A 21,621-nucleotide genomic window follows, 5' to 3' on the forward strand; every position below is an offset into this window, starting at 1 on the left:
TCCATGTACCCACATGACCCTAGTGCCCAAGTTTCCTAGTGCCCAGGTTTCCAGTTTGGGAAACACTGACTGTTCTACCTGCAAAAGTTTTTCAGAGGCAGATCTCACCGGGTCTAATGTCAACTAAATTAGAGGTCCCCGATATGAAAAAGGTTAATAATAATCACTGCTATTGATACTAATTACAGAATGAATAACAGTGTAGAAGAATAACTTTGTTTTGATGGTTTGACAGTTTTACTGTTACCTGCAATACAGACGTGGAATTCCCATACCAATTTATTTAACCCGTTCAAAAAGTATGGCAATGACTTGAATTTGTATTATAATCATTGATGTTAAAGAAATGTAATCAAACAAAAGTCAAATAACTTTATAAATGGATATTTATTCTTAACAGTTGCTTCTCAGTGTAAACATTTCTTCTCAGTTTCACACTGTAAATACTGAATTTGAATGTAATCAAACAAAAATAAATAACTTAAACATATTCATCTCTTTACAATAATTAAGCAAAAATCTCTCCACATCAGTTTCAAACAGTACTGTAAATACTGACAGCCACAATGAATGTAATCAAATAAACAAATAAAAAAACATCTCCACAATAAAACAAAAAACACTACAATGCCATCAGTTTAAATTTGTAATTAAAACAAAAGTAGGTAAATTCACAGAACAAGTAGGACTACATTTTAAAACATTTTCTTCATACCTGCACTTTCACCTGGAGGTCCATCGGAGCTGGTCTGGCCCTGGATGTTTTGTACAACACGGGATGGTCTCTCCCTTGGTGCATCTGAAAGTATTGATTGACATACAGTATGACTATATTTTATTTACTTCATTATCTATATTTTAAATTGTACTTAAATGTAAGTTGTACTTTTTACACTATAGCATAAAATGCACATGTTTAACAAAGGCATGCCATTAAAAAAAACTGCACAGCACACAAGGCCATCAGATCAAATTTGTAATTAAAAAGTAAGTAATTGTGTCATTCACTGAACTGCAAAAAAACTGCAGAACAAATGAGTAATATGGCCCTGGGATAAGTATGACCATATTTTAAATAATTTTATGCCAATGTGTATTCTCACCTGGAGGTCCATAGGTGCTGGTGTGGACCTGGACGTTTTGTTCAACACTGCATCCAGGCTCACCCTCACTTTCACTGTTGCTGTCAGTTTCAAGTTGGCTTTCAGCAGTCTTATATGCACTGCCACTGTCACTGTGACTGTCAAGCAGTGTCTGCTTCTTCTTAAAGAAGTCTTTAATGTCTCCTTGTTTTCTTTTCATTGTTTTTGTGCATCATTGAGACCTGGCCAAAAAAAAAAGAGTTAGTTAGTTAGTTAGCAAAGTCTACCTTGAGAACGCATGAAAGCCATCATCTATTATGCCAAATTTCAATGTATGTGGATACAATTATACTTCCCTCTACGTTTAATGTTTAATCAACTAAGCCTTAGCCCACTGCCCACACGCACATATCTAAAGCCAACACTTGCAAACCGAACTAAATTAACGTTAAACAGTAACTCTGGCTCCGTTGGTTTTGTTTTCACTGAGTCAGGCTGAATTGGGCTATGCTAATGCTACTAGTAAACACAGAGTTTGAGCCATACTATGCTATGCTGCTAACCATGGCAACATTATAGAACCACATGAACAGTAACGATAGTTTGCTAAACATTGTTATGACTCAATAAATACTTGCAATGTAATCAATCCATAATAATGTATACATATAGTGTTCAATCTTACCTCTCGTAAACAGTAGCTGGTTCCGACGCTGCGGGGATAGAAACTTTGAAATAGCCGGTCTCGTCTGAAATCTGAAATGCTTGTGTTGCCAGATTTCGAGAGAGAAACCAGCAACCAGGTATGGAAAAACAAGCCCAAGCGACGTTACAAGACAACACAAGCCCAGAATGACGAAGTCGCTTACAAAAAGCAAATTTGGCAACGAAGTGTAGCAGACGATGATTGACGACAATCAGAGCCAATGGAAATGGGGGGGCAGCCCCTAGGCCCCGCCCCTGCTGGGTCTGAGCATTGAATGGACGGATGGACATTGTTTGGGGATATGTGGGATTATTATTATGGGTGAAAGCCTACTCTATGGTGAAAGCCCTATGGTGAAAGCACTCTATGGTGAAAGCCCTATGGTGAAAGCACTGTAATTTGTCAGAGCAAAGAATATTGTTTGGTCCGTATCCCGGACCAGAAGGTGGCGGTAATGCACCATAAACTGGTGCCAACTGCCGTAAAACAACAAAAAGAAGAAGAAGAAGAAGAAGAAGAGTCAGAGATGACATCACATCCAGTATGTTTGGAGACCCCTCCTACCGAGCTTTTTCATCACACTGCTCTGGTCGGTAAGCAAGCATGACATGTCGCTAAACATAAAATGGAATGAATATGATTTCGATTACAAACTGTATGTGTCGACCTGTCTACGTGTAGTTCATAAGCGTAGAAGAGCAAAACAAATGTTACTAGGTTTTAAGGGGTTATTCTGCTGTTTTGGTCTGGGAGACAGATAACTTTTTTGAAATGCCCGCCAAAAAACCGCACATACCGTAGTCCGGCGTGTGTAGAATTCTGACATTTATGCTCTTGTAGATGTATTTATCGATTCTGACATTTATTGAAAATGTCAGAATCGATAAATATACATCTACGAGAGTCTACGTTTTAGGCTAAAACAAGGTATGATCTCATACTCCTCATGAATGAATGAACATGATTCAGCATACAACTTATATACATATACATATACCAGCAACAAAAGTTCGGAAACTTAACTTTGGTCCATTAGTTCAATATAATAAAGTAACAAAGTTGGGACTAGTCTGTCTGTGTAGCATTCTGTAGGATTATACTCTATACGTCAGATTATACATGCATTATTGAATAACATTTATGAGTATTATATGTTTGTTCCCATCGTAGGCCAAAGAGGGGGAAGTGACATGTGTGGACATAGGCCTACCATGATATGGGTGCTGCTAATTTGCTTAATTTGCTTCCAGTTCCACACAGCCACAGGTAAGATTGAATCACAGAATATTAGGTTTTAACTTTAAAATATATTTACAGTCTAATAGGCAACTATCAATTATGTTCCTATCAAATATAATATATTTGATTAATCTGATTTGAACCACTTAAGCCATATTTTCTTTCGTACAACTGTCATGTAAAAAATAGCCAATTTAAGAGCTCGAAAACTCATCACATCCCGACATGTTTAGCTGGTGCAGCACGCCTACGATCTAATCTAAAAAATACTGAACATCTTTATATCAACCAGGTCCAGACGGCGGGTCTGTCAAGGACAAGGTGGTTGGGGTGGTTGGTAGAGGCGTTCTCTTGCCCTGTAGCCTGCGGTCTCCTGCGGACATTTTAGACGAGACGGTGGAGTGGACCCGGCCGGATCAGCCCCAGTTTGTCCACCTTCACCGAAATGGAGGGGACTTATTCATGGAGCAGAACGCGGCCTACCAAGACAGGACCAAGTTGTTCCTGCGGGAGCTGAAGAAAGGAAACGCCTCCTTGTTGATCAGTGACCTGAAGCATTCGGACGCTGGACTATACCGGTAACTTACAGTAACACACACACACACACACACCCACAGGCACACACGTTTTAAAGGAGAATTCCATGCTAGAATGCTTTCTTATCTTTCTTACCTTTCTTTGTAGTTGTTACGTCCCCACCAAAGAGGTCCAGGTGTTTTTTTTGTGCAAAAACTCCTATTTTCCCTACCATAAGCCCTCAATGAATTGCATTGCATTGAATGGGAATTGAATGGGGCTATGGGGTGTTATGCTAGTTCGCTTATTTCCATCGAAAGAAGTAGTAAAGTGTGCCGCTTGGGATATTATTTACATTATGAAGAGAGGATATATACAAAGAAATTATAATTTTGAGCGATGGAAATAAGCAAATTAGCACAACACCCCATAGCCCCATTCAATTCAATGCAATTCATTTAGAGCTTATGGTAGGGGAAATAGCCAATGAGGAACTTTTGCACAAAATAACACCTGGACCTCTTTGGTGGGGACGTAACAACTACAAAGAAAGGTAACAAAGCCTTATAGTATGGAATTCTCCTTTAAATATAGGCTATACTGTATTTATGGCAATCGTCCATATAAACAAAAGTACATGAGTGTAGCTGGGTGGCTCACAACCTCACCCTGATGACATATTAAAAAAGTCTTAATATCTCATACTGTAGGGATATCCCTTTGGCTTAGTGTTTAGTATGTTTGTGTTCCACGCAGGAGAGACCCAGGCTCAATTCCCGGGCTCTATTCCTGGGTGTTACAAGAGCACCTTATACATACAAAGGACATGAACACTGCCAGTGCATTCAGACAGAACAGAAGACCATTTTAGCATACAGACTACAGTAGTATCTTGCCATAGTACATGTATGTTGTTGTTGACATACTTGTCAGACATTAACCATGGAAAAGGAAACTTCCTCAGAACTGAGCGGGCTTCCTACAATAGCTGATGTTGAGCAGTACCTCGCTAACTGCTTGGCCCTCCTTTTGGAGAGGCCTGCCATTTGAAAGGCCCACTTGTACACGTGCCCCAGACTACTGAATATAAAGACTACAAGACTACATCTGTGAATCAGCTGTGACTGAGACGGTGTGCTCCAGCTGTTGATATTTCAGCACATTGGTCTCTAAACTAATCAAAGGTTACAGCTGAACTCGAGAATGAGAATGAGACTTCGACTACCGCCGGTATATTCAGAGTTATAGTTTGATGAGAAATGGATGGATCTTTGCCTGTAATGACCTGCCCAGCCTCACAATAGAGACACTTGTTTTGTCTCTTAGGTGCCTTGTCCCACAACAACAACCCATGCATCTATCTGAGAGAGAGCTTGTCCTCGGTAAGTCAACTGACAACGCCTAATGGGTTCTGTTTAAATCAAGGATTCGGGTTTATAGGAACTACTGTACGTTAAGCCTATTTCTATTCTTTTTATACTAACCCTACTGTATTACTGTTCTGCTTCTACTGATATTGCACTTAAAAAGTTTCATTGTCTACTCAGGCTTATGTGAACACCCCACTGAGTAGAAATTAAACATTATTTTTAAAGTGAAATAACCCTTTAAGTTGGAACTGTACTTTTTTTGCTTTTTTCTTCAACATCAAATACTTTCCCAAAAAAAAGAGACTATGAGAACGTGTGACACTTTGTGGGCTTATAGATCGGCTATGTTTGGCGAATGTTCCCCCCTGAACGGGCATGCTGGAGTGCTTAACCCTTTTCTATTCTGCTCTGTGCAAGCCTCATTTAAATGTCTGCTATTTTCTAAATAGAAGAAATGCCCCCCCCAAAAAATATTTTTTGAAATGTTTCTCCCCTTAGTTCAGACAGTCTCCAAGCCTCAAAGTGTTCCCTGTGAGGTCTCCATCCTAGACGACGGAATGGTTCTGCAATGTGTGTCGGAAGGCTGGTATGTACGACCCAAGGTGTCCTGGCAGGACGGTGAAGGAAACGACCTTCCTGCTGAAGAGTCGGAGGAGACCACAGATCCTGATGGTCTGCATACAGTCAGAAGAAACATCACTGCCAAGTCAGTGAAGAACAACAGTACATGCACCTGCATGTACAACATGCAGAAACCGGGTAAAAAAACAACCTTTCATTGTTTTCATTCCATCCTCCGCCCTTAAGTGCTAAAACATTCACAATATCATTCAATATTATTTTGTCAACATGCTGGATGAGCTCATGTCTTGCTTGAAGAATTGTTCCTCATGTTCTGTACTGGGTTTTTTTCAGCACTGGTGGAAGAATCGACTTACCATGCTGCTCCCCTCACAGGCCTGGGCAGAGGCCTGGGCATAGGCCTGGGGCTGGCCATAGGGTTGACCGCCATTGGCGTCCTATGGAAATATCTATATCCAAAATATAGGATTTACTACTGCAACTACTGTAGTACAGAAGAGGAATCCAACCAGACAAATCAAAGTAATGTATATGTATATAAATGTATATAAAGTTTATATACACTCCTCACAAACACGTTTGCAAACTTAACTTTGGTTGTTTATTTCTCCCCTTCAATAATACCAATTGGTTTGGTATTTTATATAATTTGTATAGTTGTTTAGTCACCTTTACAACTTGTAAGGATCACACAATTGTGCAATGAGCAACACCGCTAAACGCCAATATGCTCTCCTCTTTGGGCACACACCTGCTGAGAGTGTGTGTGTGCGAGTCAGACCCGAGCATGGGTCCTGCAACTTTGTCAGCCTGATGAAGGTACTTTCCATGTGAGTCACATGTGTGTGTGATTGGCACCTGAGCATGGGTCCTGCAACACTGCCCCTCCATGGAAAGACGCATAGGTTTAGACTGATAAAAACCTAAATCAAGTCTACATACAGTCCCGTGCTCAATGCTGCTCATTGTTTAGGAACAAGGCATGGGGGGGGTTCCTTTCACACTTTGGACAAATCACAGATTGGTACTAGGCCTTTTGCTAGATTTTTATTTTTCCCTTTAAAGTACTAGTATTTATGTAAACTGTAAAGAGTAGTATTATTAATACTATTTATGTTAATAGAACTACTATTATGGCTGTATTTCTGTATAGTACTATTGTTGGTAGTATTCAAATTTATAGTTTTATTGGTAGTTGTATTCTTTTAAATAAAATATTGCCTTTTTTTCTGTCTTGACACAGGTACAGCCTTCCTTGCCAGCCCTCCTCCAAATCTCAAACCAGTCCATAAAAGTATGTATTATTTTATAATTGTTGTATTATTGTTTAGAATCTATCTATCTATCTATCTATCACGATAATCTGCTTGAATTAAGCTATATTACACGAGAGGGTGTTCTTTATCGTCATTAAAGCACGCCTGCGGTTCCGAAAGGTATCGTGGAAGATGTTCCTTTACGGCGTTCTGCTGGTTTAAGGCAGGGGTTCAACGTTTTTGGCTGGGGACCCCCGGAAATGCTTTGGCCGTGCCGATGCTCATTCAAGGAAGGCCATTATGTTTCTGCACTGTCAAATAGATCTACATCTATCCAAAGATGCCATCAAAGAAATATTTTTTTACATGTTAACTCGAGCGAGGTTCTAAACATGAAGGCATGTTTACAGTTGTTGCACAGAAATGAGACAGACTCCATGCAGTCACTTTAGTAGAGTACTGCAGAGGGGAGCTGTGTGTGTCTGTGACTGTGCCCAGGTGATGGTCGTTGATGCTCATTAATCCATCAAGGAACTTAGGAAGGCAATTATGTTTCTGCACTGTCAAAAGTAATGCTACTTTTGCAACAACATTTTTCTGGAAAATATTTTTTTGTTTAAAATAATCGTGGAAATGTAATCGAGATACGAATCGTATCGTGAGTTGAGTGAATCGTTACATGTCTAGTTTCAACCAATCGGATTGCTTCCTCGAAACGACCCGTTGTATAATAAAGTATTATGACGCTTGTACACTACATACTAACAGTCTCATATTTGGTTGCTAGGCACCCCTCAGAGTGTTGATCGGGCTGATGACAGCGGGTATGTTCGGTCCCCACCGAACTCAAGCGATCGGCCTTCTGACATAGGTGAGTGTATGTCACCTTATTATGACTACTTTAACCATATGAACCCTAGTGTCCCAATCAGTGTTACCTAGTCTGCTTATAATAAGCTACTTTGGGCTTGTTTCCAGTTGCTTGTAAATATTGGTATATTGCGAGTTGCGTTTTTTTGAGGGGGCTTGTTTCTGAAGTGTAGTTGCTTTGTTTGTGCTTTCTTCCTGTTGTTGAACATTTGAAATGTATTTTGTGCAGGCAGGGACCCCTGTACAAGATTTATGTAGTTAAAATGTTTCAAAATGATTTAAAATGTATTTCAAGGTTGTGGTTTATTTTTGTTTTTATAACTGATCTACAAGCTAGGGTTCGAATCAAGTGGGTAATACTAGTCCCCCTAGTCGTTTTTTTTTGGGGCTTGTTTTCGAAGACCTGGTCACCTGGACCTGGTTTCTGGCACACATGATCTACTACAAGCTCACAACGTGTCACGCCACCACTGGAGACGATGAAACGAAAACAATGAGCATACAAAAATAGGAACGGGAACATTATCACATTGAAACTGATAAATGGGTTCTCTCTCCTGATGTTTCTAGAACAAAATGGGAGCGATGGGGAAGACCTCTGTTGCTGAACAAACACTCTATAGCAGGGGTGGGCAATTATGTTTTCCAAGGTGCCAAATGAGAAACTGAGAATATTGTGGAGGGCTGGGGGCCAAAAGGCTGAACTCAATTCTGCATAATATTCATATTTTTATTTCTATATTAAAAAGCAGTGAATGGCATTGTTTTGACAAGCTGGTAAGAGTATATGTTATTATTATTACTACGTCTGACTTCAGTAAATAATACATATTTAGTACTAGTCCATATTCTGTTGAAACTTTCGGCTTCCACCTTTCTTTTCTTTGGCTTGAGGGGTGACAATTAAGGTACAGTAACAGTTTGTCAATCAATCGCACACAATTCACAGCAGGAAACAGATTGCATGTACGTGAATAAAAAGGCTTCAAAATGAAAGCAATGCTGTTTTAGTCCGCGCATAAGGTAAAATTAGAAAGTATGTTTTATTTTCTAACTTCCAAGTAACTTATCACTTTTCAGGGCTGCTCTATAGAAAAACACCTTTGTTTTCACTTATAGTTTTTCCCCACTTACAGCACCTTTAACTATTTATATTTGTTAATTCATATAGCCAATATATATTGTATGTTTTTATAATGTTTGTATAGCACTGCATGTGCATTTTCTAACGTCTGAACCTATGCTGTAAGCCAGTTGTGTCAAAGCGCTGCGACACAGTATAAAGATTGAAAGCAGGAATCTTAATTTAGCTTAAAATGTTATATTGCACATTATCACTTAACCACTTGAACCCTAGCATCCATTCTTTGCTTTTCTCCCTACTTTGTATTCATTTATGGGGGAGGGAGGGGAAGAAAAGAAAGTGGAGAGATGGAAGGTTTCTGCCCGACAGCAACGATATGTACATAACATGAAACTCTTTTAAAACACATTTAAATTACATTGATAATATCCTTTCAGATCGTAACCTAAGTGGAGATGCCACTCTGGAGGACACGTTCAACACTTAAATTGTCCTTTCCACGCCTCGTCTGCAGCACATCTACACCACATGCTGTGCAGTTACGGAAACACGACACATCTCAGACAGTAAACGTTGAACTTGAACCGGACCATTCTGAACGATTCAGAATGAACAGAGCAATAGATATGGAGGAGTTGCTTTGTATGTGAAATATGAGTTTGAATGCAAAATAATTGAAACAATGTTATCCAAGTAATTGTAGTAAACATGGAAGTTATTACAGTGGAACTATATATGTGGAAAAATCTAAATCTAAAGTAGGTCGGGTGAGGCTTGGTGTCAGCCGCTCGGGAGTCTATCACCACTATAATGGCCGGCAGTGGCATAGGGGGTAGAGTGGCCCCTGAGCAGCCGAATGGCAACCGTGAGGTTCCCGGTTCGATCTGGGGTTTCGATTCCTCCGCCATCATGTTATCCAAGTAACTGAGGAGCGATCAAAGGAACCATAACTGATTTTTTTATAAGCTTTTGGCACTTGGTGTGTACTTAGACATGCATGGCTTCAGTGTTGTTTTTGGCAGCAAATTTCTATTTTAGTCTAGTCATAGTCTTTGGACTGAAACTTCATTTAGTTTTAGTCACATTTTAGTCACCTGGAATGTCTTAGTGTTAGTCTAGTTTTAGTCGACTAAATGTCATAAGATTTTAGTCGACTAAATCTATAGTTGATTTAGTCGACTAAAATGTATTTTGGCGGGTCTTGATGCCGTCTTAATGAGTGTTTTTACACTTTTTACACTGAGCTTGTAGATCTGCTATTTTCAGCATGCAACCAAGTGTAAAATGACATATACTGGATCTCTTGTCCACTAGTCCCTTCCTAACATTTTAGTCTAGTTTTTATTTGTCGACGAAATTGTCAGTATATTTAGTCTTAGTTTTAGTCATCGTAGCTTAGTTTTCATTTAGTTTCCATTTGTTTTTGTCAGTGAAAATAGGTAGTCGACAAACATTTTTCGTCTTAGTTTTAGTCGACGAAAACAACACTGCATGGCTTAATCTTTGAGACCTTTGGTGTTAGTCAGTTGTGGCCTTGGCTGAGACGAGCATTATGCTACTGGCAGGATCAACCAGGTAGGCCTTGTGTAGGCAGCCGCTATACGGGAGGAGGCGGCGGCGGCGTCGAGATGGTGTTATCGTTGCCTGCCATGGTAGCAGTTTAGTGACGTTCGTTAAAGGCGAGACCGGAATTCCCTGTCCGTATAACCGATGAAGGAGACGTCAAACCTTAGGTTTGAATGAATTCGGCAGTTTTGTAAATGGATCTATCTCACTGGTGAGCGTTTAGCGGTAGCCGGGGGGGGGGGGGGGGTGGGGGGGGCGTTTCTCTAACAGTGATAATAAGGTTTACAAACTCTTAAAGACAAGGGGTTTAGAAAATGCTTCTAAAAAGAAAAATATTTTGTATAAGCAGTTTTTAAAGAAGTAAGCTGAAAATAAAAATATATATAAAAATGAAAAAATTGCATAATGAGATTTACGGTAATAAATAGGAATACTAGTATAAACTGCTGCAACAAAATATAGTAGGTGTGGTGGCTAATCAACACCATGAACAATAAAAACTTAAAAGCACCGGGCAGCGAATCTTACGCAGTTTGGTAGGGAATAAGACCATTGTCCAGTCAGGGCAGCAACATTTGATGGTGTTTTTATTTTGCTTCTCCAGACAGACATCGTACAGTCAAAAGGTGCTTTCCCTAGCTGCTGGTAAAAAAACCATTGGCCTTCCCGGTGTTCACAGACTACCTGTGTGCTCACTTGATTAAATAGATTCAGCTGTGCCCCCAGAACTGCCCATCACCTTCAAAACAAAAGCATTAGCTGTAAAAGAAATAATGGCTGTAAACAAACTAATTAAGCAAAACAAACTAAATAATACATGCGTTAAATTATATAGAACAAATGCTGAATTAGCACAAATACTTAATAGCTCCCTCAGTAGGGATGCACCGCAAATTAAGCCACCGAAACTATTCAGCCTTTTTCAGAAATGTGGTTTATTTTCGTTTGTATAGATTTTTGTATTATGACATTTTGACTGTTGACCTGTCCATTAATTCGTGTAATCGCTTCCTTTGCATGTTTAACAGCTATAAATAACTGGATGGCTCAAAACGTTCTGCAGCGTAACCCTAGTAAAACAGAGATCCTCATCATCGGCCCCGAAAGCATCGCTAAATGCCATTCGGCTATCCCTGGGCCCTTTGGCTTCTAATATTAAAGACTGCTAGAAAACCTGGGTGTCTTCTTTGATAGCCACATGCATTTTAAGTTTCATGTAAAGATGCTCACACAGTCTTGTTTTTTCCACCTACGTAATATCTCTAAAATAAAACCACTCCTCTCCACTCAAGACCTAGAAAGAAATATTCATGCTTTCATCTCTCCCCGACTCGACTATACTGTAATGGACTATATACTTCCCTCACCGCGTCATCTGTTCGCCCGTCAAATCCAGAATCGACTTCAAAATTATTTTAACCACTTATAAGGCGTTGCATGATGGGCTGGCCCCACCCTACATCTCAGACCTTCTGCTTCCAAAACAAAATGCAAGATCACTCCGGTCTTCAGACAAGGGCCTACTGAAAAACCCGGCGACTAAACGTGTTAACTAAGGGCGACCGGGGCATTTGCCGTAGCTGCTCCCACACTGTCGAATGCCCTCCCCCTTTCTATAAAGAACGCAGAGTCTGTTGACATTTTTAAGAAGTTGCTGAAAACATACAGTATTTCTTTCGTTTCTATTTTGAGCTGTGCTTTGTCTACCTGACCTTTTTGTGCAGGCCAATGTTTTGTTGTTTTTATTTTGCTTTTCTTCTCGTCGTGTTATTAATCATGTGTTTTTAAATTGATTGTTTTTTACCTTGTTGTCCACTGTACAGCACTTTGTAACTGTTGTATGTATCAGCAGAATCAGGGAAAACTGGTAGATCTTTGTTTGTTTTATCAATTATTTATCTCAAATGTTCACTTTGTATGTCCTTTGTATATGTGTTCTTCCTTATTCTTTTCTCAAATTACTTTTGAATGTGTGTTTTGTAAGGGCACTTACAGATGGTTGCTGTAAAAATTCTAAGCTTATCACCAGAAATAAATACTGTATTTGCCTCAATTTGTGTGTGTGTGTGTGTGTGTGTGTGTGAGTAACGCCCTGGTTGTTCTTTTTCTGATATACATAAAACGTTTAAAAATGGGGATATAATACCTCACTTGATTGTAATGATGCTTGGATTTTCTTTCTTTATTAGTTAGTGTCATACTGTCACACCAATGTAACACAAACCAACAGCCTTTACCCACAGGCTGTCAGGCTGCTGAATGAACAACCTGCCCCCCGCCCCCCATCGCCGAGCCCCCTCTAGTATTAAAAGGGTACTGAAAATGGACTTGGTCTTGCACTGAACTTTGGACTATACTTTGAACTTTGCACTATTACATTGCACCAGCACTATTGCACTTTGGTTATTGTACAGTATGGTTATTTATTTGATGCCAGTGGTGAAGCTCTAAACTGAATTTCGTTGTTTCATGCAAGCAATGACAAATAAAGATCTATCTAGTGTTCAAGGGACAAGAATGTGGCCGCACACACTGGTGGTCAAAGTGCCAATAGTTTATTTTAGAACACAGTCACAGAGTATAAGAGAACCAATGTTTCGGCATGCAAGACGACTGCCTTCTTCAGGGTATGATTTGAACACAAACCAGAAACCACAACGGCACATATCATGGGGCTGTTGTGGTTTCGCTGTTCGAAACGTCCTTTCATGCAAGACTTCCTGTTCTCTTCAGAGTAAACATCTGACAGTACCTGGCATTAGTATAGTTCCAGTTCCAGCTAAAACTTCTGCTAAAACGATAATGAAAGCGTCTCCACAGGGCAGTGAAGAAAACGGTTAAGATTGTGAGAGAATGGACTCATAACCTTGGCACCTGCTTCAAGGTCCTGCACTCAGGCAGGAGATACGCTTGTCCCTTAATTTATTCAAAAAGAAAAAGGCTCCTCAATAATTGTGGTGGTGTATAAGTAGGCCTACAATATTTGCCTCTTAGATGTAGTGGAGTAACCTGACTTTGCCAGCTGGGGGCGGTATTGGGTAACCATGTTCAAACATGTGTAGCAAGCTTCTTGGATCTGGCAGCGTCAGGTTAGTAGAGTCACTGGAGTGGAAGCATAGCAAAAATGGAACTGACATTAAATGTTTTACTTGATTACTTGTTACTTTTCACCACTGACTGCATGGGGGCAGAAGGGAATCTCAGTCTTATCTGCATTGAGCTTGATATTTTCCACTGATGCAGAACGCAACGCCTACAGCCCACCACTGAACTTAAAGGTTGTGCACCCAGTTCAACCGCTTGCGGTTAACAAACGGATGTTTCCAAGCCACTTTCACAGAGCTTTTTTTCCCCGAAACAACTCACAAAGGTGAGCTGATGGTGGTGTGCAGTGCGCGTGTCCTGTGGCTGTGTTTTTGAGCAATTGAATGAGTGTGTGTGTATATATATAAGATCTTTATTGTCACTGTATGAGACATACAACGAAATTCCGGTTAGTGCAACCATGATATATAACGGTATCAACAGCGAGAACACAAAGGACAAAATAAAAAAACACTGATGGGACAACTTCATGGCATAAAACTGTTAGTCCGTCATAGTCCAGTCCAAAATAGTAAAATACACCAATAAGTAGATAAAATAAAATAATATAATTATGTAAGCTAGCATGCAGTAACTTTCGTCACTCAAACATCTGCATAGTGTTTTCTTTTTTTATGTTTTTAGAAGGAAAAAAAATCTGAACCTTTTATTGATAGCAACAGATAGGAAACAGAGTGACATGCAGAAAATTGTCCAGCTGGCCAAGGAATCCCATAGAGTTATGGTTCCCCCCTGTTTGTTTTAAGTCTCGCCAGTCGCTACGAGTTGGAATAAATATACCAAACAAACTATTCCAAAGAATTACTTGAAGAATTCATACGCCACACATCAAGGCTTTTATTAGGCCCTAAAATTATGATGCAGGGAATTGTTTTGGTTCATTCTGATTCCGGTTTGGGGGTTCCGGCCAGATGACTACAAAGCAGACTACAACATAACTAGAAAGCAGTTCCCTACGGAAACTGCGTGGGCTCGCCAAAAGACGCAATGTATATAATGTACAGTAGAAAATGTATTAAAGCTGAAGGAAAAGTTAAAAAAAAGAATGTATAAAAATGTATAAAAAGAATAAGCATAAATAACTGCATAAAGCGGAATAAAGTATGTGGAAGTTGTAGAAGTGTTTGTAAAAGTTTTTTCTTAATAAGTAAAAAAAAAAAAAGTTAAAGTTTTTTCTTAATAAGTAAAAAAAAAAAGTTAAAGTTTTTTCTTAATAAGTAAAAAAAAAAAAAGTTAAAGTTTTTTCTTAATAAGTAAAAAAAAAAAAGTTAGTTTTTTCTTAATAAGTAAAAAAAAAAAAAAAAGTTAAAGTTTTTTCTTAATAAGTAAAAAATAAAATAAAAATTAAAGTTTTTTTCTTTTTTTTAAGTTTTTTTCATTTTTTTCATTTTTTTCCATTTTTTCATTTTTTTTTCATTTTTTCATTTTTTAAGTTTTTTTTTTCTTTTTTTTTTCGTGCGTGCGTGCGTGCGTGCGTGCGTGCGTGCGTGCGTGCGTGCGCTTGCGAGAGCTGTGTAAAGGCCAGCCAATAGGAAGACATGGTGTGTGTGTGTGCGTGCTCTTGCGAGAGCTGTGTAAAGGCCAGCCAATTGCACAAATAGCAGACCTACAAGCTCACAAGGTATCGCAGAGCAACTCATTGAGATCTTGTAACTTTAATGTCAGCCCTGTAATTAAGCCCTTATATGTCTCAGCTGTGGAAGTAAAAGACTTCCAAGTTCTATGCCAGTACTATGACTGGGAGATTAAAATGGTTCTGAATGGGGGAAAACTATGCCCGAACAAATTGCTCTATCGCAAAAAGTAAAAGTCGAATGCAAATATTTTTTTCGCTGTGAGTGGCCTGAGATATTGACGTACACCATGTGCGATTGTGGTGTTGGTACGATTGAAAATGTGGTTATAAGAGCGAGTTAAGAATTGTCAGCGCGATAATTTCCTCGTAAGAATTATACAATGGAGGTCAATGAGCAGATTGACTGTTTTTGTGTCACTTAAAAGGCTGTAGTTCACATTCTGTATGTCTCTGTGCTTTGGTGGTCACAATGTGTGAAAGAGGACATGTGTGGCTACAAAATGACAAAAGAACATGCGTGTAAAATGAATACTTTGGCCGGGACGACAATTTGTTTGGTAAATTTTCAAGGAAAGAATTTCAGTCTCCACACTCTAGTCAAAGAAGGCCCGCACTCTAAAATGGCACTAATTACGCGAAACGGCCTGCGATTGAACTGCGATTTCGGAAAAACCGTTTAACGTATTCGAATACGGTTTGAACCACGAAAAAGTCCAGAGTCGTGTGAGCGTTCTAAAGTTTAAATCACGTTTCTACGACAAAGTATGCCAGAGTAATGAGGCTGCAAAAGTGAGGTTGATTTAGAGATAAATCCCATACAAAGTCAATGGCAGGAAAAAACTATAAATAAAGTTAAATATTTGAAAAAGTATAAACTTTTTCAAAAACACTTTTTCACCAATGAAAGTTCAAAGATAGATGAACATTATAAAGTTTGAATGAAGTTTCAAAGTGAAAGTATGACGGAGTAATAAGAGCTCAAAAAAGTTAACTGTGACTCTCATTATAAAGAATGTAAAAAAAAAGTTAAAAAGTTAAAAAGTATAAAAAGTATAAAACTTTGTAAAAATAAAAATACAAGCCACAATCACTTCAAAGAGCTGAACAGTTTGAAGTTTGAACTAAATTTCTAGCATAAAGTATGTGGAAGTAGTGGGGTGTCAAAAAAAGTGGCGGAAATTGGAATAAGAATAATATAGACTGTGGATAACTATTGTGTGCTCGCTGTGGCGAGCCCACAATAAGTTATCGTGGTATCGCTAGGTGGGAGGAGACTGTCAGTGAGTGACTGTCATAACAGTCAGTCAGTCAGTCAGTGAGCAGCGACACAGGATGAAGCAAACATCACTCTACCTTCTAGTCTGTGAGTAGAAACACTACAATTATTATACTTGCCTATTGGTTATTGTACATTATTCTTCAAATCCTAAAATGGCCAATTCCTCTCTCTCTCTCTCTCTCTCTCTCTCTCTCTCTCTCTCTCTCTCTCTCTCTCTCTCTCTCTCTCATAGTGGTTAATTCCATGGTGAATGTCTCGACAGAAGCTGGCGATGTTCTGAGACGTAAGTCTGTCTTCTACTGACCAGGTGTTCGTATCATCCATAACTATCATTGGAATTAGGCAACTCTAACAATACATATAATATTATGTGTTGTTAGAGTTGCCTATAATTTATTTGATTTTAAAGCTGCAATCTTATTTGAATGAATACAACCGTTGAACTTGAATCAGAGTATACGGTATAGGGTAAACCTATACCTCATGGTTTCGGGGTAGGGCTGCCCTGAAGCTACAACAACATGCAAATAGAAGAACTAGGTATAGGAAGGTAGAAGTTTCAGCTCATGATTCAACTATCAGGAAATCAACTTTCTTCTCTGTCTCTCTGCCCCCCCCCCCCATGCAGCCTCCCTCAGACTCAGTCCGGAAAGATCTCAGTTCTTTAAATACGAGTCTGTCTCCCTGAGCTGCGAGGAGGGCAGGTCTAACTCTACTACCGTGTGGAGAGTGAAGAGACGTGTCCAAGCCAACTCCGTCATCTCGGAGGAGTTGTGCGGTGGGCGCTGGGGGAAGACGAGCGCCACAGGATGTGCCACAGCTTCCATGTACCCTTTTGACAGCGGACTCTACTGGTGTGAGTCTTCCGAGGGAAAGAGCGACACCGTCAGTATCACCGTGACTGGTACGTTCAGCACGTCATGTGTTTTATTTGTTTTATTGGGTTTTTGAGGGCGCTATCCCCTCCTATGCCCGGCTTTAAGTGTGTGTGTAAACACAAACAGTGAAGACAAAAGTGTGTATCAACACAAACATCGAAGACAAAAGTGAGGACACAAATTGTGATTGGCTGGCGTGATTGTCGAGCTTCCGCAATGCTTCCTCAAAAGCTTGCTTTTGCAGACGGCCTGCGGCCTTGTGGTTAGAGTGTCCGCCCTGAAACTGGGAGGTCGGGGTTCGATCAACCCCGGCCGGGTCATATACCAAAGACTGTAAAAATGGGACCCAATGCCTCCCTGCTTGGCACTCAGCATCAAAGGGTTGGATTGCGGGGTCAAATCTACTAATCAAATGATTCCCGAGCGCGGCTCATGGCTCCAAGAGATGGGTGAAATTACTTTGCTTGCTCTCGAGATACACACTCCCCAGAGCCCGAAGGAGGCGTCCACCTCTTTATGTCTTATGGTTCAGACAGAGTGATGTAACCTGCAGTCAAACGTTATTCTGCCATTCTGCTGTTATATTTATCATTGTTCAGATGGTGCTGTGGTCCTGGAGAGCCCTGCACTTCCTGTGACGGAGGGGAGTGATGTCACTCTGCGCTGCTGGTCCAGAGTCAACGCAACCGGTGAACCGTCCTCTGACCGCCCAGCTGACTTCTATAAAGACGGATCCCTCGTCGGGGCCGAGTCCACAGGACAGGTGACCCTCCGCGGTGTTTACAAGTCTGGTGAAGGATTCTACACGTGTCACGTCTCTGACCTCGGAGTGTCGCCAGCGAGCTGGATGGACGTGAGAGGTGAGAGTTGTGTAATAATTAGGGCTGGGACTCGATAAAAAAAAATAATAATTCGAGGCATTGAAATTAATGAATCGAAATGAATCGCATTTTAATCTCATATCGTTATCGATATACTTTTGTTTCAATTAAAACATATTTTGGTGTACGAGTGAATCAATGAGTGAGGTTTTATCTAAATTTCCCATTCACTAGGCCTGTTATAACTATTTTTGGTATAGTTATTCTTATTTCATTTTCATAATGTTTATAAATATGTTTATTTGATAGTGTTATTATTTACAGTTTACAAAGATTTAAAAGACAGTTAAAAATAATTTGATTTCACTTAGAATAGCTGTTTCTGTGGCTATATACAATTTAACAGGGTTTTGCTTGAACTGCATTTCCCATGATGCTAGCGGGGGGATATCCGGTCCAGGAGCCGCGCTTTCTAGTTTGAGTTTGTTGTTTACGTCTGAGATACGAGCTAACTGCAGAGAGAAACCTCTTAAGCATTCTTTCACGATTCATTCAATATCTGTGCCTTTTTCTTGTAACCTTTTTTTCCATATATAAATTGGAACACTGAAACTTCACCGACAACTCCTGTCAAGTCCTTTCGAAATAATAACTACATTAAGGCCAAGCAAAGCGGTCCGATCGGCTTCTTCTCCCTTTGCGTGCACCGGTATGATTGGTTGTTTGCCTCAAATCCATCCAGTGAAAAGGTTTCTGTGGTGCAAAAAAACGAAGTGCGGTTAAAATGCGTTAATTAATCCGTTAAAGTCCCAGCCCTAGTAATAATATGTATCGCATACTGGTATATCCACACCATAAGGAGAATTCATCTCTCCTTCCACTGTCCTACATCGTGTGTTTTCACAAACATTTTACACATTATCTTTATCATGTGATTCAAGATGTAGAAGTCACATCAGGTGTTCGTAAGGTTCACTACAGATTTACAAACCTTACACAAATTGGTACACATTATCTTTATTATCATATGATTCAAGATGTAGAAGTCACATCAGGTGTTCGTAAAGGTTTACTACAGATTTACAAACCTTACACAAATTGGTACACATTATCTTTATTATCATATGATTCAAGATGTAGATGTCACATCATTTATATTCATTGACTTCCAAAATGTGCTGTCCCCTGTGTAGCCAATCCATCAGGTTCTTCTCGGTTAGTTATTTTCTCATTTCATCGCACTAGCCCCTCATATATTCAGCTATGCCATAGTGTTGATTTTTGTCCTAACAAACTAAAATGCCATTGACAATGAATGGAGTATTTACGGCGAGCAAATGGGCTATTTTGTCCCAACGCAAAGATTAAATTCCCATTGACAATATCATCACACATCATGAAGATGTATGATGATAAGAGCGCCACCTCACTTCACACGGGTGTGATTTGTTTTTGTAAAAACCCCCCAAAAATGTTTGTTACGTATATATTTTTTCATCATTGTAAAATCACACCCATGTGAACCGACTGGTGCAACTCCCTTCCCCCCCCTCCTCTCTCTCTCTCTCTCTCTCTCTCTCTCTCTCTCTCTCTCAACAGTGCCCCCACTGGGCCCTACTGGTACAGCGCCCACACTGGCCCCTACTGGTACATACTGGTGCTCATTAACCAACACATAGGTTAACCAACCAACACAGGTCACAGGACATTGCTGTTTCTTGGAGTGGTTGCACCACTCAAAAATGACACATAAATATCCATAATAAGCTCTCTTTGCGAGCAGGTTCCGCGTCTGTAGAACACAGCTCTCCACCGGGAGAGGAACAGAGACCTCCCTACGTGGTCGTAGGACTCATCGTCGTAGGACTTGTGATTCTACTGAGCGTCCTTCTGGTCCTGCTCTACTGCAGAACATCCAAAGGTGACAAACTGCTACATTAGATGGATAGAAACACACCGCATAGCATAATAGAGATTTAAAACGTTCAAATATTTATGTTGTTGTTTTTTTGTTGTTTTGTTTACAGATCCATGTTGTGTCAGGTATATATATATGTACAGTAGACTATAAACACAACATACAACATATTTTCTTCTTCTTCTTTTCTGCTAAATCTATACACTTAATCTTTTAATTACAGATACATTCAGTCCCGGGGAACCAATCAGGGCTCAGCGCCTAGAACCAATCAAAGCGGGGCTGATGATGATGACTATGACGACGTGTACTGCCCACTGCAGCACGGTCAGTATTTGACACCAATCATGTTCATTAATGCATTAAAATAGAAGATGTGCCAGCTTTTATTTTTATTTTTACCTTTTCGAATCTTGAAAGTTTGAGAAATACTGATTTTAGAAGGCATTTGTAGAATCGGCCTCAGGGTCTTGTCTATGCAATCTAAAATGACACGGATGCTTTCCCAGTTTTAACCCATTCTGACCTGAGATCAGATTCATACGAGGTTTCCACTGGACACACACTGGTCTGATTAACCCATTCTGACCTGAGATCAGATTCTAAAAAATGTCAGTCGTTCTTCGATTTTTGAAAAATAGCAGACCTACAAGCTCATAGCGCGCCACTCGGTGGCGCGCTATGAGCTTGTAGATCTGCTATTTTTCAATAGCTAAAGCATGACATGATGCCGACACCAAAAGGGGTTCCCGTTCGGAATGGGTTAATGGGTTAAACTTAAAGACACTTCCGATAAGTCCTTCTGACGAGGACAGCTGCTTCCACTGTAGTTTGAATCTAAATGGTTTTTAGAACTTTATAGCTGGAATTATGGCTGAAAACAGTTGCATTTTAAGGTCCGTCAGTTCAGACGTGTTTGTTTTTCCAACTAATTAGTAGTAGGCAATTGAAACCACTTGTCCACTCATGTTTATTTGATTTACCTTTAGGCACTACAAGTGTCTATGACGTGATGAGGCATCCTCATGCCAATGGAATCGGTACAGTATATGACTGCACTGTTTAAAATGTTGCCATGTGATAGTGTTGTCCAGAGTTATTCAATGGAACAGTACAGTATGACTGACTGTTTAAATGTTGTCATGTCTTACTTAGTTATTCATATTCTGAGACCAAGTGATTGTTGAGTACATTTATTTATGTTTTGTTTTGTTGTGCCTGTGCTACTTTAATCTGTAGTCTATAACTTTTTGTAGTGAATAAATTATCATATTGATGTATACATTTGTGATGTATAGTGTGTGTATATGTATAGTAGAATATTTGAATACAGTAGGTCTATAAACAAACTGGTTGTTTGTCTCCCTACAATTCTAATAGAGTAATAGATCATGTGGTTGGATAGGACACCTACTGGCTGACAAGTGGTATTGCATGAAGGCTTCCTGTACTAGTTCAGCGGTAGACTTTTCAGTTGGGTTTGAATCCCAGTTGACAGTTACCGTCTTACTGATTACACCTTTAATGGATCACACACATGGTTCAGGTTGCTGGGGCACAACACCACGACAGTAATTATGGTATAATATATGGTAGTGTACAGTACAGCACCTGGCCTGAATACATTTGTGTTTATTATTTTATTTTTCTCAATGCATATTTGTGTTTATGCATTAATTTCATTCATGAGAGGTAATCAAAAGACAATGTGACAATGAAACAATGTGTTTGATGGTTTTCTTGACATTTTTGCACATTTGACAGCTTCTGCTC

The 21,621-nt window shown here is 39.7% G+C and overlaps 2 protein-coding genes across 2 annotated transcripts; both read left to right on the plus strand.

Moving 5' to 3' along the window:
• Positions 1 to 2,348: 2,348 nt before the first annotated feature.
• Positions 2,349 to 12,270, plus strand: LOC308335759 (butyrophilin-like protein 10). Its single transcript, XM_080792942.1, has 10 exons — positions 2,349 to 2,377; positions 2,959 to 3,054; positions 3,320 to 3,605; positions 4,870 to 4,925; positions 5,412 to 5,672; positions 5,829 to 6,017; positions 6,739 to 6,789; positions 7,539 to 7,622; positions 9,143 to 10,736; positions 11,152 to 12,270. The coding sequence occupies exons 2-9, from the start codon at positions 2,979 to 2,981 to the stop codon at positions 9,190 to 9,192; spliced, it is 1,053 nt and encodes a 350-aa protein (XP_080649068.1). The 5' UTR covers positions 2,349 to 2,377; positions 2,959 to 2,978; the 3' UTR covers positions 9,193 to 10,736; positions 11,152 to 12,270.
• Positions 12,271 to 16,278: 4,008 nt separating this feature from the next.
• On the plus strand, positions 16,279 to 19,871 carry LOC308335321 (uncharacterized protein; the record flags this gene model as incomplete). Its single annotated transcript, XM_080792339.1, has 5 exons — positions 16,279 to 16,315; positions 16,464 to 16,514; positions 16,860 to 17,135; positions 17,709 to 17,969; positions 19,714 to 19,871. The coding sequence occupies exons 1-5, from the start codon at positions 16,285 to 16,287 to the stop codon at positions 19,869 to 19,871; spliced, it is 777 nt and encodes a 258-aa protein (XP_080648465.1). The 5' UTR covers positions 16,279 to 16,284.
• Positions 19,872 to 21,621: the final 1,750 nt, after the last annotated feature.

The sequence above is a fragment of the Protomyctophum bolini genome (assembly GCF_963924005.1).
Source record: "Protomyctophum bolini genome assembly, chromosome: 20".
NCBI classification, from domain to species: Eukaryota; Metazoa; Chordata; class Actinopteri; order Myctophiformes; family Myctophidae; genus Protomyctophum; species Protomyctophum bolini.

Coding starts and splice junctions, on each gene's coding strand:
- LOC308335759 (XM_080792942.1), top strand. CDS start 2,979: ATGTGTGGACATAGGCCTACCATGATATGGGTGCTGCTAATTTGCTTA. Junction 3,606..4,869: donor TCGGACGCTGGACTATACCG/GTAACTTACAGT, acceptor TTTGTCTCTTAG/GTGCCTTGTCCCACAACAAC. Junction 7,623..9,142: donor CGATCGGCCTTCTGACATAG/GTGAGTGTATGT, acceptor ATATCCTTTCAG/ATCGTAACCTAAGTGGAGAT.